The 16,386-nt window shown below is 44.0% G+C and overlaps 1 protein-coding gene across 1 annotated transcript; it reads right to left on the minus strand.

Annotated features, from left to right (window-relative positions):
• Positions 1-5,276: 5,276 nt before the first annotated feature.
• On the minus strand, positions 5,277-13,690 carry OTOR (otoraplin). Its single transcript, XM_027118142.1, has 4 exons — positions 11,082-13,690; positions 10,576-10,715; positions 9,555-9,665; positions 5,277-8,705 (listed from the first exon to the last, which is right to left on the minus strand). The coding sequence occupies exons 1-4, from the start codon at positions 11,194-11,196 to the stop codon at positions 8,682-8,684; spliced, it is 390 nt and encodes a 129-aa protein (XP_026973943.1). The 5' UTR covers positions 11,197-13,690; the 3' UTR covers positions 5,277-8,681.
• Between the last annotated feature and the right edge of the window lie 2,696 nt (positions 13,691-16,386).

Below are 16,386 nucleotides of genomic sequence, written 5' to 3' on the forward strand. Positions count from 1 at the left end.
AAGGGGGTGGGGGAAGGATAAATTAGGAGTTTGGGATTAGCAGATACAAACTAATATATAGAAAATAGATAAAAAAAAACAAGGTCTAGGGCTTCCCTGGTGGCGCAGTGGTTGAGAGTCCGCCTGCTGATGCAGGGGACACAGGTTCGTGCCCCGGTTCGGGGAGATCCCACATGCTGCGGAGCGGCTGGGCCTGTGAGCCATGGCCGCTGAGCCTGCGCGTCCGGAGCCTGGGCTCTGCAGTGAGAGGCCCGTGTACCGCAAAAAAACAAAACAAAAACAAAAACAAAACAAGGTCTTACTGTATAGCACAGGGAACTCTATTCAATATCTTGTAATGACCTATAATGGAAAAGAATCTGAAAAAGAATATATATGTAACTGAATCACTTTGCTGTACACCTGAAACTAACACAGCATTGTAAATCAACTATACTTCGATAAAAAGAAAAATGTCTCCAGACATTGCCAAATGTCTCCAAGATTGGGGGATGGGGTCAAAGTACCCTCAGTAGAGAGCCACCCTATTAGATCAAGTAGAAATCCAGACTTTCTTTCCTTTAAACGTATTCCAGCGTGGTGCCGAGGACGGCCTGTGATCTTGAAGCTAGGTTGTCTGGCTATAGATCCCTGTCCCTACATTTTATAAAAAAGTGATCTGGGATGCTGAGTCTTATGCCTTCAGCCCCTGGAGGGGGCTGTGGGTTGTATTAACTGTTTTCTAGAGAAGCTTCTACTCTGAGCTCAAGGTGCTATTGCTGCTTTCCTATATAAATGAATTAAATCAACTAAAACAATCTATAAACTCTGCAGGGCTCCATATGCAAGGAAAACATGAAAAATGAGTCTGAAAGTGAAAAATCAGTGATGCCGTAATGTGTGAATTTTAAAATCAGTTGAATTTATTACAAGGTCAGCAGTAATGGTGTATTAATACCCCAATCTATGCCATGGGACAAGCAGATTTTTAGAGTGTGTGTGATGAAGGGGAGGGGTGGAGTGTGTAGTAGAGTCCGTCTCAGGAGGCGCCCCATACTGTTGATTCTGAATGCTGTGAAGGATGCTCACGCCCTGACTTGCAGGCTCAAGTTTAGAAACTTCTCTCTGTAGGCCAGATCCCAAGTTCACCAGTAGATGTCACCCTGGTCCCACCAAAGTTTCTCACTGACGCACACCAGAAAGTTTCAGGGTCCACGGAAGCAGGTTGAGGAGGAAATCAGAGATGAGATTAGCTTCTTCTTGGTCACAAAGGATAAAGTAGGGATAGGATGCTGTGAGGATGAAGTGAAATGGAGGACCTTGTGCAGAGTTGGGGCTACAGAAGATAAAGTTGGTGCACCCCCGAAACACCCCTGAATGCCACTGTAGTGTTGTTCATGCATCTCAGCACCTATGGCCTCCTCCAGTCTGCTTTGCCCTAAGGTAGAGAGAACCAGAACTGCCTGGAGATGATGTCCCACCACTGCAACCCTTAAACAATGACCAATGGGCCAGAAGAACGCTCAGCTGCCTTGACTCGGTCTGGATGGCCCCCGAAATGTCACTTCCTGCACCTGAGCCCTGGGTGGGTGGAGGCTGGAGCAATGGCTTCAAGGCCTTGCCTGGTTTGCTCCTTGTTGAACTGCACCCCTCCAAACCGTCCCCCCTGTCTCCCCCTGCCGCCTTCCTGCTGCCCCTGTCTCCCTCACCTGCTTCCCCTTGGAAGTCATTCTTCCATAAATCACTGTACATGAAACCTCATCTCAGGGTCTGCTTCTGGGGAACCTCATCTAAGACACTGGTTTACAGTTGATGCGCAAAAAAAGTTGGTTCCTTTCCCCCGTGATCATCTATCTATCTGTCTGCTTCAGGTAACAGTGGGATTTGGGAACTCAATTACCCAGAGTGGCCCCAGGGCGCCCCTGCCTTTTCCTGAAGGAGGACCAGCATCACGAGTCTATCCAGCTGACCTGTTCTCTGTCTGCTGCCCCTCTGAGCCCGGCTGAGGCTGGTTCTGGGAACCAATGTGTCTCTTGTGGTCCTTGGGAGTCAAGATTCAAGGTTTTGTCTGCTGATCCATTTATGCTGGCACTGATACTAGTAACCTAAGGCTCAGGGAAAGATCCAGGAGCAGATTAAACGACCCTTCAGTCATTTTGGAGTCAGGAGGGGCAGAAGAGAGGAGAAACAGCAGGAGAGCATTGACAAGGGCTGAGTGACAGTGGGTCCAGGGACCCTGACTCAGGCTTTCTGTCTTGGGTTTGTAGAAATTGAAAAGCTGGCACGCAATTTTTTTTTTATTTTCCAGCTTGACATAGGATGGCTCAAACAAATTAACATTCCCATCTCGACTGACTCATTTGGCCAGAATAAATTCACATGCTGCAGCAAATAGGAAAAAAGGGAGAGAGAGGGTAAAAGAGATGGGGGCGGGGCGGGGGGAGGAGGGGGAGATGTTAACAACACAAGCTCATTTTTTACCTCCAAAATACACTGGCTTTAGCGTAGCACACTCTTGAGAAAAATGATTAAAACAATTGCTCACATGTGACAGAATAGTCATTTCCATTTAGAAAAATGTTTAAATCATGGGTTGGGGAGCCTTCCCTGTCTTTATTCATAATGGGTTAGAGTGTAGGTTATATAAAGCGTGTGGATCAATAGATCATTTTCCTGATTAAATTACCGCTACACCACTGTATTTGTAGGTGATACAGCTGAGAAGACGTAGTAGCATGGAAAGGCCTTTAAGTCACGAAAATTGTATTTCAAGGGTAGAACATGGAATAGTATTAGTTTGTGTGATTTTCCTTTCTCTCTTTTTCTTTTTCAGCATTTCAGATAGATAAGTCTGCTTGTTGAAGAAATGAGATTTTTTTCTTCCTAGTGCTGGCTCCTACGTCTTCTTTCCATTCAGAGCTGAAATACCCACTCCCTCCAGAGATTTGTTTAAATACTACATGAACTAGCTTCCTATTTCCCTGTATTGAACTGGATCCATGAGGGCACAGCCAATAAACACGAGAAGCAATAAATGCCCACACTTATCAAGGGTCAGGAGCGCGTGACACCCAAGGCACTGACACCTTCAATTTGCCTTTTCCTAAGCCTATGAATTATTCTAGGCTTTTCGAAAACTTGACTGCACAAAACCAGCTGCTGAATGTAACCACACTGTGAACGATGAACTAAGTCAACTGTGACTCAAGTATGTTTTGCACAAACTGTCTTCACAAAAGCCACTGGGGCAGGGAAGGGGGTGGGGACGCTAAAATATGGATACCTGTGGTAGAAGTTGACTGGAGGCCTGACCATCCTGGCAATCCCCTCAGTGACTCCGTTTCACTTTGCCATTTCACGTAGCAAGTTGGAAGAAACCCTTGTTAGGCCTGGTTAGGAAAGGGTCTTATGAATTCACGGCCAGGAATGGAAAAGATGGATCTCTAATCTTAATATCTGATGGGGATTCTGATGTACCTCTTGCAGGTTTGCAGAGAGCAAAAGCAGCTTGCCTGGGACTCTCCTGGCAGTCCAGTGGTAAAGAATCCGCCTTCCAACGCAGGGGACGCGGGTTCGATCGCTAGTTGGAGAACTAAGATCCCACATGCCAGGGTGGGGGGCAACTAAGCCCATGTACCACAACTACTGAGCTCGCGCGCCTCAACGAGAGAGCCCATGTACCACAAACTATAGAGCCCATGCGCCCTGGAGCCCACTCCACAGCTAGAGAGAAACCTGAGCAGGCCACGCGCCCTAACGAAAAAGATTCCGCACGCCACAAAAAGATCCTGTGTGCTGCAACGAAGACCCAACGCAGCCAAAAAACAAAAAAAAGAAAGAAAGAAGGAAAATAAATAAATAAAATTAATATTTTTAAAAAAAGAGAGAGAGATTTACTTAAAAAAGAAAAAAAGCAGCTCGCCCAGCCACCAGCCCCTTGAACAAGAGGTATGACTTTTAACAAAAAGGAACGCTATTACATTAGTAATATGCTGCCCAGTAGTGGGGAGAGATGAGCTCACCGTGCTTTCAGCAGGTAATCAAAGCCTTGCCTTAAATTGCCTTTTTCTTGCCTTTTGCTGAATGTTTGTTCCAGGGAAATAGCCAAGGGAGGGAATTCTGAAGCCTGTACTCTGAAAACGAGGTGCCTTGCAGAACAATGGACTCGTTAATTGGGTCAACCTTAATAGTTTCTGCAGGACTGCAAGAGATTTACCCCAAAAGACCTCTAGCCACTAATTTATTAGTCATCCCAAGGATATGTCACAATTGCAGGCACTCAGAAGGAGTGGCTGAAATCAAGTGAAGTCGCTCTTTGCTGGGCATGAGATAGCAGGGAGAGTCTGATGGCCTCCTGCCATTTGCAACATCCTTTGAGGACGCAGGAGGGTGAGAGAGGGAAGAATTTGAAGAAAGAGAGCACTGAGGCTTATAAGGGGACAATATCTCCCTGGTGCCCAGGTATTTTTAAATGTTTCTTTGACAGAGCACCAGAGGCATTTCCCTGGTAATGAAGGCAGGGAAGAGGTACCATCTCAGACATTAAATATAACGTTTGTCAAGCTTGTGTGTGTGTGTGTGTGTGTGTGTGTGCGCGCGCGTGCCTGTGTGTCTGCATCTTTGTGCTAAGTATTTGCAGAATGTCTTGCAAACAACTTCAAAGAACCTAGGGAGAAAAACATAAGTGTTCTGGAAAGAAAAGGTGCTCAAGATATACTTTTGGTTCACTTAAAGAAAAATCTGTAGTTCTCCCAAGGTTTCAAAAATGTTTTAAAAGCCTCTTAAATTAAAAAAGTTAATTTTACTAGCATTTATTACACGCCTACTGTGTACTGTGCACTGTGCTGTGTGATTTTACAAACACTATCTCATTTAATTTAATCCTCATAATTACCCTCAAAGTTAGTTATTATTATCCTCAAAGGCATTATTCCCACGTGTAGATGTGCAAATTGGGAAGCAAGAAGTTAAATGACACAAACATGGTGACACAAACAACAGAAGTCTGAGCCTTCGTCCCACACAATATGGAAGAGTCACAAGGGGTCTAAAATCTACAATGATTCCCACTGCAGGAATTGCACTGGCTTTGACATAACATGAGGCATGAACCAAGTGCAGCCTGTTTGGATTACTTGTATTTATTATATTTGACATAGCAAAAGTGTATCCAATATAACATCATGTACTCTAGTAATCTATACAGAATAACCTCCTCGTTAGGATACATTCTGCTCACGCATACCTTTTTCAAGAAGGAGTGGAAACCACAGTACCTCAGTCTCCACCTGGGTCTCTGTTGTGATCCGAGGAGGCGTTCTCTCTTCCCAGTGGCTGCCTGCACTGCCATGTGCTTTGGGTCTTGTACAAGGCTCTCAACAGAGTGAGGGTCAAAATGTCTGGCCAGAGACCTGAACTTCCAGCATCCAGAGAGCAGAGAGACAGCATCCGGCTCTGCAGATACAGCGCGTGCCATCAAGGTACGGACCCCAAGTCCTCACGCTCTGGTGGGGCACCCCCTTTCTGAGCTGGATTTCCCAAGAGGCATTGTAATTCACACCCCTGCTAGGATGGCGATATACAAATGAGACAACCCTACTTGGCCAAGCCTAAATACGATTAGTTTACAGCTGAAGCCCATCTGGCTCTAGGTTTCATGGGTGAGCAAATTATATATGTTGATCTTTAGAAGGTGTGGTGACCCTCACATGCTGGTGTTGATGAAGGGCTGTGGCCAGAACTGGGATCTCAAATCTAAATTATACACGTATATTGTACACCATATCCCTGAATGGCTGGTGGAATGACTTGGGACTATGAGAATTTCAGGTGATTTTTTTAAAAAAAAATGAAACTAGGAAAAAGTATACAATCTGGAAAATGTTACAAATATCTTTGATGTAGACGTTCCAGATGGTCCAATGGGGAACTGCAGTTTCTGATCAGTGAAGCATCTGGAGGGTTAGAGCACAACTCCAGGAGTGATGGCCATTCTCATGCAGCCCTCCTGGGTCAGATAATAGTGGCTGCCATGTAGGGGTCCTACCATGTGCAGACCCTGTGCACACGTTGTATTTAAAATTTGCAACAACTCAGCCACGAAGTTGTCATTAACCCCTTTTATTTTTTGGCCGTGCTGCACGGCATGCGGGATCTTAGTTCCCCAACCAGGGATAGAACCTGAGCCCCCTGCAGTGGAAGCGTGGAGTCTTAACTACTGGACTGCCAGGGAAGTCCCTAAGGCCTTTTATAGTCAAGAAAACAGAGGTCCCGAGAGGTTAGAACCATATTCAGGCATGCACAGATAGGAAACGGCGGCACTGACATGTACATCCCACATTCTTCCATGGTGCCCTGGGCTCTGTTCTCATCACCCAATTTTTCTGAGCCACCAATTCCACACATCCCATAAGCAAGATTTCAGGTTTTTGCCTGCCAGCGTCCACCATGCCCTGACTCTTTTCGCCTTCGATGGCTTCCTGTACTGGCCTTGTCCTGCGCTGGTACCCACTCTGAGTAGCCCTGCTCTAGGCAGTCTCCCACTTGCCCTAAGTGGGCTCATGGAATCGACTTGTCTACGCTACTCATGTCCACTCCCCGTATTGTTTCCTTATTCTTCCATAAGCAGAAGTCTTATGGAATTAAATGTGTATGCTTTTCCCCTATTCATCTGTCCTACACCAGTTTTAACTCTTATGTCCAGCCAAAGAGCCTAGAAGAGTAGAAGGAAGTTTTTCCCTTCCTACATGTGTCCATGAATCCCTGAGGGTCTTGTTAAAATGCAGATTTTGATTCAGAAGGTCTGCAGTGGGCCCTGAGACTCTGCTTTCTAATCAGCTTCCAGGTGAGGCCATTCTGCTACTGGTCCAGGGATGGCATTTTGCTTTCCCAGAGCCTAAAGATGGTGTTTAAAGTTCCTGCAAGTGCTTTCATTCTTTTACTGCAGATAAGCCCCTAGGAGATTTAAATCAATCAATGACCTCGAACTCCTACATGAGACCAGTCCTGGGGGTGGGAGCAGATTTGGGCCAGGAGGGAGCCTATAGCTGGAAGCCGTGTGCCTGGGGCACTCCAGGCTGGATACCTGAAGCCAGACAAATAGGGGCTTTGGACAGAGTGAGGGTGCAATGGGGGTGCTGGGTATCTCGAGGGGTGATGGGGTGTCTGGAATGGAGGGCCAGCAAGTAAGAGGCAGAAACAGAGGTTGGATAAATGCCTCTTAGCTTAAAATTGTGTTGAGAGCTCTAGATGTTGCATGAAATCTTGTACGGAATAAAGTGAGATAGAAAAAAAATAGTAGGTGGGTTTGGGTTTGGGGGCTTTTTCTTGGGGGCGGGGTACCATTTTATTTGACTGACCTCCCTAAGAGTTTGGCAAAAACATATTCACCTAAAGTCACAATGGGCACAGCTGGAAAATGACTCTGGGGTCCAAGTCTCCAACTTGTCCTAAATGCCCTTCTCTTCATGATTGTGGGATGCTCAGACCCCAGAAAACTGAGGAACAAGCCCCATTCCCAACCCCCACCTCCCAGACTTTCTATTCCTCAAGGTGAAAGTGTTTTTAAAAAAATTTTTTAAACTCAGAAATTGTGAAAAAATTTTTGAGTGTAGTACAGGCATTTTAACATGTTACATTACATGTAAACAAACAAAAGCTCATGACTACATCAAAAGGATTATATTAGTAATACACAATCAAAGCCGATTTCCAGTTAAATGTAGAAAAACTTGTGGGTCCATCAGGACCACCAAACCTGTATCCCCTCACCAGATTTCTTAACACATCACCCTTGATGGGGGAATTTGCACAGGAAGAGGAAATTCGAAGTTGAAATAGAAGTGGAGAAAATAACCCATAGACTTTTTTTTTCTGTATATTTCGACTTGAAGATTGAATAATATCCAGTAACAGCACATAATAAGGGGAAACTATTCCACTGCAAATATTTCATAAAGCACCCTACCACCACTTACTAAAATTTAAATTTTTTAATTTATTAAAATTAAAATTTAACATTATTTAAAATTGGGGGAGAGGTAAGTTGATCATTTAGAAGGTCAAATGATTCAACTGAAATAATTTGTGAGACATTTTTTTAAAGAGAAATTTAGAGGCATAGTCCAAACATCTATGAGTCCAAACAGCTCTTTTTCTTCCCCAACAGCTTCACATCCCAAAGGCATCAAATATTAAAAGCAACAACAATCCTAGAATACTCCTTGATGACATAGCCCCTTTGTGTACATTATAATACTCCAACTGGCCAGAGAGACAAATAAGTAGAAAACGTCATGTCCGAAGAAAAGACCTATGACCTAAGTTTATATGGGGCTCCAAAGAGCTTAGAAGAATTACTATTTAGAAATAACTATAAATGAACTACCTTCTATATGATCCCTGTTTAAGAGAAGATTCTCTAGGCTGAAAAAAATTGTCTACTTTCAATTCATCCACTTAGCCAAAGGTCACCCTGTCCCAGTGGGTGGGAAGACCAGGCTCGGAGAACACCCCCTCCCCCCTGCCCTTTCCCCCTCCTTCCTCTCTCCTCCCCCCCTCCCCTCCCCTTTATCTGCTATCTCCAGCCCCAAGCGAAACCCTTGAAACAAAAGTCAGAAATTAGGGACGTGTATTTTTTGGTTATTTTCGCTTTTTTCTTTGTTTTTGGTGTTTCCTTTCTATCTGCAAATTTGTCTAACTTCTTACTCGCAGAAGAAGTCAATATCCTGGAAAAAAACAAAAGCAAAAAAAGATTGAACTGAGCGTGCAGGGTCAGAAAACAGATGTAGATTCTTTACTTCAAATCATATGTCATCAAAGGGAAATTTGGATTTAAAATAAGCAATGTCTGAACCCCAAAGACTATGACACAAGTATTACTTTAAGTCAAAAACTACTTAAAGTAAAGATTCTCAAATACACTTTTAATTTATGGTTATTTGACACTCTCAAGCTCAATGCTAAGACATGATGACAAGCGAGTCGCATTTGTGTAGGTTGGGCAATGTTTTGAAGTTATTTTGCACAGCCGTTAGCTCCAGGAGAATCGTTTCAAAACAACCACCTTGCAAAGTAGCTCAAAGGGGATCTTTTATTTCTGTTCTGGGTATACAAGACCCCAGGGCATTAGGAAGAGTACAATTTTTTTTCATGCATAAGTAGAGTCTATCTATCACAAAAGTAGGCATTCAAACATTTTCCAGAATGTTTTGATTTTGTCAAATACAGGTGCTGATTTTTTTCTCAGCCCAAGTCTTTAGTCAACAAGTGTACCCATCAGTTAAGAGTCAGCTAATATTATGTTGGTTTCTTTCTTTGTGACATGGAGCCCTTTCCAGGATAACTTGCATCTAAAACAAAGGGGGTTGGTAGAGAAATTTCACTAACCTTTCGACATTGATAGTAGGTATAAAAACTCCCCCAAATCTCGTTGTCTAGAGATGTCACCACTGAAAGTGTCGGGGGGCTTTTCATGATGCACCTCGTAAGTTGCATGATGCATTATTCCCACCTGCCTACATCTACATTATTACCTTGAGATCTGAGTCCTTCCCTGGCACCTCCAGGACGCTTACCGTGGTGGGAACTTCCTTGGTGGCTTCTTGGTACACGTGTTGCTCCTGGACCAAGTTGCTGGGGAAATAACCCACAGTTCCCATCTCGTCCTCAGGTTGATCGCCATAAACCTGAGTGCCCAGAAGTGTCACAGTGAGGGGAAAGCTGATGTGAGTCGTCTTTTAGAAACCCTCAGGCATCCTCTTTGCTATCCATGAGAATTACATAACTGCCAGTGCTTTGCTTCTCAGTCTGGATTCTGGGGGGCTCAGACCCAGATTTGAAGTCAACCCACAGAAATTGTGTGTGTGTTCTTTTGTGGCCTAATCTTCCCGGTCTCCCTACTTTAGCATTTCTCTATGCAATCTTGTGAGCTGCCTGAAATCTTTTTTGGAACCCATAAATAAAGTCTGCACCTTTTTAAAAAAGGTAAACAGACACTGTTATTTTAAAGGACTTTTAAAGGACTCTCTCTATTTTTAAAAATTCAGATGAACAGGTCTCAAGTGAATCTAAGATTTAATTCTTTATTACTTGAGAATTTATCTCTGGTGCTGGAGCTGCAGCTGCAGTGGAGGACAGTATATCAATCCCGCTTCATCCCTCCCTAGGGCCCACCCCTGCACGTTTTAACTGAAGAAAGCAGATTCTTTGGAATTAAAGACGGTGCTAAAGTTTCCTTAAAAATATTGAAACGTAGCCTGACTGCCAGTACACATGCCTTTTACTTGGCAAATCCACTCAAATATTTTTGAATAAGTTTCAAACTCTTTGGGATGTTCAAGCCCCCATGTGTTTGACTAGATTTCTTGCCAAACCATCAAATAAACCTACATTTGGTTTTGTTATGAAATTTTCTTTGTTTCTTCAAAATGCAATAAAAGCAAATAGATATGAATTTTTGCACTGGTATCCACAGCATCTATATTGTTCTTAACAGCTAGTTTTAAATATTAAAAGGCATTGCAGATAGGTAACAGAGGAAAAATTAAGAGAAACATATGTCAAGATGTGTATATATATTAAATAATCTCGTCTTACACTGCCAGCCCAAAATTCTCCAGCTTCTTTTTCTTTTACCAGCTTTGAGTAAACATAGATCCACTGCCCTTTTTTAACGTTAATGAATCTACAGTCTGGGGCACTGTAATCTTCTTGAGCTCGGGCCAGAGAAATAGTATCTGGAAGAAAAAAACACTGAAATGTTTATCTAGAAGAAAAAAACATTGGCTCCTGGATTTTATCACAGCAAAAAGGCAGAGCATATAAGAAAACTAGGAAATCAGAGTGACTAATACCTCCTAATTTATAGCTCATGTTCAGTTCCAGAAGATAACTAAGGTATTAAAGCAGCACCCAGCAGAATCTTAGCCAAGTGAATTCTTCATGGTAAGACACAAAAGGCACAGACCAGGAGAAACAATGCTAATCCCATGCACATTAGAGAAAATTCACTTACAAGTACAATTAGATTTTATGCTATTGTTGCATATTTCTTTTTTGATTATATAATAGAAAGGTAAGGAAAGGCATAAAAAAGTCCTTACAGACACACTCGTCATCTGCACACAGCTTCCTGGAAGCAAGTCTGTCCATAAATATTCCATGCACGGCACATATGGCCACAAGACCTGGGAGGAAAAGTAACAATAGTCTTGCCATCTTCCTTTTTTGCTGTTTTTGCTTTTGCCCTTTGAGTGGAAGTGGAGACTGACTTCAGTGCTTCCTGTCTTTTATGTGAAAGCCAGACATCTGGGTAAGTCCCCCCGGCCAATGGGGAGGTGGCTACCGTTTCTCTGCTTTCATAACAGCTACTGGGCTCTAGGGGCTAGTTAGCATCTGATTTCCCAAAGAGACTCAAACTCTGTGTCTTTTTTACACAGAAATTGTATCCAAAATGATCCACCATTGTTAAAGTCACTTCCACTGTGGTTTATTGTATCAGGAAGACATTGTTGAAAGAACTATGAGAATTTCAAGTCATTTAAAAAATGTTTTTAGTTCAAACCTCATAGTCTTTCAATGTATGAGCAAAGATGTACTAACTGCAGGAAACTGTTGAAGATGTGAGATCTATACCCTTAATACAAATAATTTTGATTTAAACATTTAATAAACATCTGGATTTATATAATAGATAAGTCAAGGATGCTTACATTTACAAATCACTCATGATAGGATTCTTAGGAGTCATGTCTGTTGGGGCAAGCATGGACTGTAACACAACAAGACCCTACTAATGGGGGGTGGTGGGGGGAGAAGGGGTAGGTGGGCTGGGAAAAATGGAACAGGCTTTTTTTCTACCTCCTCTCTTGGAGATTTTTGAAATTCAGTCTCAAAACGCTCATGGCTCATAGAGGAGGGAGTAAAGCTGGAGGTTTGTTTCTCCTCGAACCCCCATGCCTCCCTGGCCTGCTTCAGGGCATCTTTCCCATGGGAAGAGGGGCACAGTTACAAGTCATCAAAGTTGAAGCGCTGGGACTTCCCTGGTGGTCCAGTGGTTAAGACTCCGTGCTTCCAGTGCAGGGGGTGAGGGTTTAATCCCTGGTTGGGGAATTAAGATCCTGCATGCCACGTGATGCAGCCAAAAAAAAAAAAAAATGGACAAAGTTGAAGCGCTAATACCTGTCCCCATCTAGTCAACAAATATTTCCTGAACACCTGCTATGTGCCAGGCACTGTTGTAGGCATTAGAGACAGCCATGAATTAAAAAAGGTCTGGACCCAAGGGTTTACTTTCTATTGGGAGAAGGAGACAATAGGTTTCTGCATGTCGTAGGGTGTTTGGGATTTTTTTTCTCTCATAAGGCGGCCCCCTGCCCCCTCATTATTTCTAGACTAGAGGCCCTGTCAGGCTGCCCTGTCGAACTTGGTTGCTGATAAAGTTTTAGAGCAGAACACCCTTTTCTCTCCCCCGAAACACTGTCACCTGACAAAATGAGGGACGAGCATTCAACTTACAAAATAGGTACAAAACTATTTTCCAAGGGATAAACTGGTAAAGCAAAATATAGTACAATGAAAAAGTTTGATTGTTTTAGGGATGTGTGTGTATGTAACGAAGTTTTACCGTTTGGGTGTGTGTGGTGTAGGGGTGGGAGTGGCGTGTTCTTTTCAAGGGAGGATCTCTTACACGGCTGGCCCTGATGTGGAAGCTCGTGAAATCCAATATCTTCATTATAGACGAGGAAGCTGAGGCCCAGCACAGGCCAGAGCTGCCTTTCTTAACCACACCAAGGGTCAGCCAGCAGGATTGTAGTCCAGTGCTGTTTCCATGCATCCACTATCAACTTAGAATTGGGGTTTTAAATTCTTTATTTCCTGTTTCACTTCAAGGAAGGGATGAATTAGAAATCATTTTTGAAAGCAGAATGCCAGTGCATTTTTTCTTCCTATAATCTAGGGGCCTAAGAGGATCTCTCGGAAAATGAAAGCATCGATCAAAAATCCTCTTTATCCTGATCAGGCAGCTGTTTTACAGACTGCGACAGTCTCCAGCCAGCTGTCAACACAGGAGAGTCAAAAGACAATTGCCGTTTAAGAGGCACTTTCAGAAATGAAGACTGCGCAAACTCAGATGGCCACACCCTAGGCAGGTCCCCAAAGCAGAGTGAAACGTTGAATACAGACACGTCTGAGCTGTCACAACAACTTAGACAACTAAGCTGATGCTGACACAAAGCCATCATGGGCCATTTGAAGGTGGAGAACTAAGAAAAGAGATGCCAAGCCTTCTGAGTGCATCCTGGGCAGGCCTGGTACGTCCCAGCATTCTGCAGTAGGCAGAGACCAGGTGAAGACTAGAGGCCTCTTTGTAAAATTTTGCTCACAAATAGGAATTTAAACTTAGAATAACTCAGCAAGCTGTCGTGGCCGGTAGCACACTCGAGTTACCACAGCACATTCGGAGGGTCCAGAGAAGGGCTCTGCCCTGAGCTTACTTCCCTCCTGCTTCTGGATTTTCAGATAGATTCTTTGAGCCTTTAATCCCCAAAAGACATTTTTTTTTCCTTTAGTTCCTAAATTAGCTTCTCAGTCTGGGGTTCTTAAAGTGGAGGCTGTGGTTCCTTTAGGGTCTAAAAATGGGCTTTTACAGGGACTTCCCTGGTGGCGCAGTGGTTAAGAATCCACCTGCCAATGCAGGGGATATGGGTTTGAGCCCTGGTTCGGGAAAATCCCACGTGCCGCGGAGATACTAAGCCCTTGCGCCACAACTACTGAGCCTGTGCTCTAGAGCCCGTGAGCCACAACTACTGAAGCCAGCATGCCTGGAGCCCATGCTCTGTGGCAAGACAGGTCACTGCAATGAGGAGCCCACGCACAGCAATGAAGACACAACGCAGCCAAAAATAAATAAATAAATTTATTTTAAAAATTAATAAATAAAATAAAAATAGGCTTGGGCTTCCCTGGTGGCGCAGTGGTTGAGAGTCTGCCTGCCGATGCAGGGGACACAGGTTTGTGCCCCAGTCCAGGAAGATCCCACATGCCGTGGAGCGGCTGGGCCCGTGAGCCATGGCCACTGAGCCTGTGCATCCGGAGCCTGTGCTCCGCAACAGGAGAGGCCACAACAGTGAGAGGCCCGCGTACGGCAAAAAAAAAAAAAAAAAAAGGCTTGGACAAGTGGACGGGGTGGAAACAGCCTCCTCGCCTTGACGTACAAGGCCCTGCATGATCTGGCCCCTCCGCCCCTCTGAGGTCACCTTCTGTCACTCCCCCTCACTGGCTCTGTTCCCGGCACACCAGCCACTTGAAAATGCGAAGCTCATTTCTCCTTTAGGCCCTCTAAGCTTATTGCCTGGGATACTTTTCCTCCAGATACTGGTCTTCTGCTCTCTGATAGTCAAGATGTCTCCACCGACAGACCAGTTTAACAGAGCCAGTCCCGCACTCCCGCAACCCAATCCGTCCATCACTCGACCAGTGGACACTGTTCTGATGCACGTTTCACTACCTGACATGCCTTGTTTACTTACTTGGTGATTTGTCCCCCTGACACCACAATGAAAACTCCACGAGGTGGGGACGTCCACTGCTCTATCTTTAGCACCCAGAAAAATACTCGGTACTCATAAATAGGTATTCATTGAATGAATGCATGATCCCCGAAATTATATGCTTAGGTGTATACATGCATGTGTACTCTTTTTTTCTCGGCAAAGTCCCTAGGTTTTATCAGGCCTAAAGAGATGTTCGTTACACCTCTCAAATTAAGACTCATTGACTAAATGATTAGGGCAGAGATGCTGGGGTCCTGCCATCAAAGCATGGTCTCCAGACCAGCAACTTTAGCATCACTTCATAAAGTCTCTCAGACCCCAGCCCAGTGCTGCTAAATCGGAATCGACTTTTTAATAAGATACAAGTGATTTGTATGAACATTAAAGTTTGAGAAGTGCTGCTCGAGGGCAAATCAAATACAGCACAAATTTTTAGCCAGGATTTCACATTCGTCATCAGGTCTTTGCTGGATACAACATTTTCAAGGGACAAAATGCCTGTTAAGTACCCAAACAAAATACTTTAGGCCTTTAAGTTTAAAATGGAGATGTGAGACTCTCCGAATAGTTTCCATTTTGACGCTATCTTCTATAGACTACCTTTGAAAAATATAATTTGAATAATCTAATCATATAAGCCACTTCATAAAGGTAGAAATCTGCTTTGTTAGTTCTTAACTTTGACTCACGTTGGACTCAATCGGGGAGCTTAAGAAATATTGACGACTGGGTTTCACCCCTAGAGATTGGGATTTAATTTATCTGGGGTGTAGGTTAGGGATGGGTATTTGAAAATATCTCCCAGATGATTCTAATATGCAGCCAAAGTTGGAAGTTAAATTCAAGTTGAAAACTGCTATATTTAATGGATAACAACATCTGCTCCCTCTAGACCCGCCGTGCAACTCCCACAGATCAGTAAGTTAAGGATGGTCAGAAGATCCTAGTTTGATCGAATCTTTTTCAAAATATAGTTACTAAATACATGGAGATTAATGGGCCTCGAGAAGAATAAGTTACAAGTAAGGAGAGGGGAAAGGCTAGAATAAACTCAGTGCTATTGGGTTGCAATCAGAGGTACTGTTGCAAATTCATTATTTTTAGTATAAAAGGTTAGGACAGGCTGAGGAACTGACAGGAGACTAAAGAGACATGACAACTACACTCAACACATGATCCTGGATTGGATTCTCGGGTCATGATTGGGACATCGATCAACAGGATGGGGATTTCCCTGGTGGCACAGTGGTTACGAATCCACCTGCCAATGCAGGGGACACGGGTTCGATCCCTGGTCTGGGAAGATCCCACATGCCATGGAGCAACTAAGCCCGTGTGCCACAACTACTGAAGCCTGCACGCCCTAGCGCCTGCATGCCGCAACTACTGAGCCCACGTGCCGCAATTACTGGGCCCACGTGCTGCAACTACTGATGCCCACACGCCTAGAGTCCATGCTCTGCAACAAGAGAAGCCACCGCAATGAGAAGCCTGCGCACCGCAACGAAGAGTAGCCCCCACTCGCCACGACTAGAGAAAGCCCGCGCAGCAACGAAGACCCAACACAGCCAAAAATAAAATATAATAAAATACAAAAAAGTAAATTGGATGAATGTTATTCCTTGATGTTGCTGGTCATCTAGAAGTTATGTGGAAGAGTGGTCTTGTACTTAGGAAATTCACACTGAAGTTTTTAAGGGGGTAACAAGCGATCAGGTCAACACACTGTCAAATGGTTCTGCTAGGGCTCAGGGTGGGCCTCCCCGAAATAAGGTATATTAATTATTTTGAATTAGTTACTTAAGGAACCGCCAATGCAAAAGTGACACCCTGACCCTCCTTTCTGTCAACC

This window comes from Aethalodelphis obliquidens, unplaced genomic scaffold (assembly GCF_003676395.1).
Source record: "Aethalodelphis obliquidens isolate GAN/ISIS:26980383/991018 unplaced genomic scaffold, ASM367639v1 scaffold18, whole genome shotgun sequence".
Classification (NCBI taxonomy): Eukaryota; Metazoa; Chordata; class Mammalia; order Artiodactyla; family Delphinidae; genus Aethalodelphis; species Aethalodelphis obliquidens.

Excerpts from the sequence above, each read along its gene's own strand:
- OTOR (XM_027118142.1), bottom strand. The coding sequence starts at position 11,196 with ATGGCAAGACTATTGTTACTTTTCCTCCCAGGTCTTGTGGCCATATGT. Across the intron at positions 10,716-11,081 it reads TGCAGATGACGAGTGTGTCT|ATACTATTTCTCTGGCCCGA; the intron begins GTAAGGACTTTT and ends TTTTTCTTCCAG. Across the intron at positions 8,706-9,554 it reads CCAAGGAAGTTCCCACCACG|GATATTGACTTCTTCTGCGA; the intron begins GTAAGCGTCCTG and ends GTTTTTTTCCAG.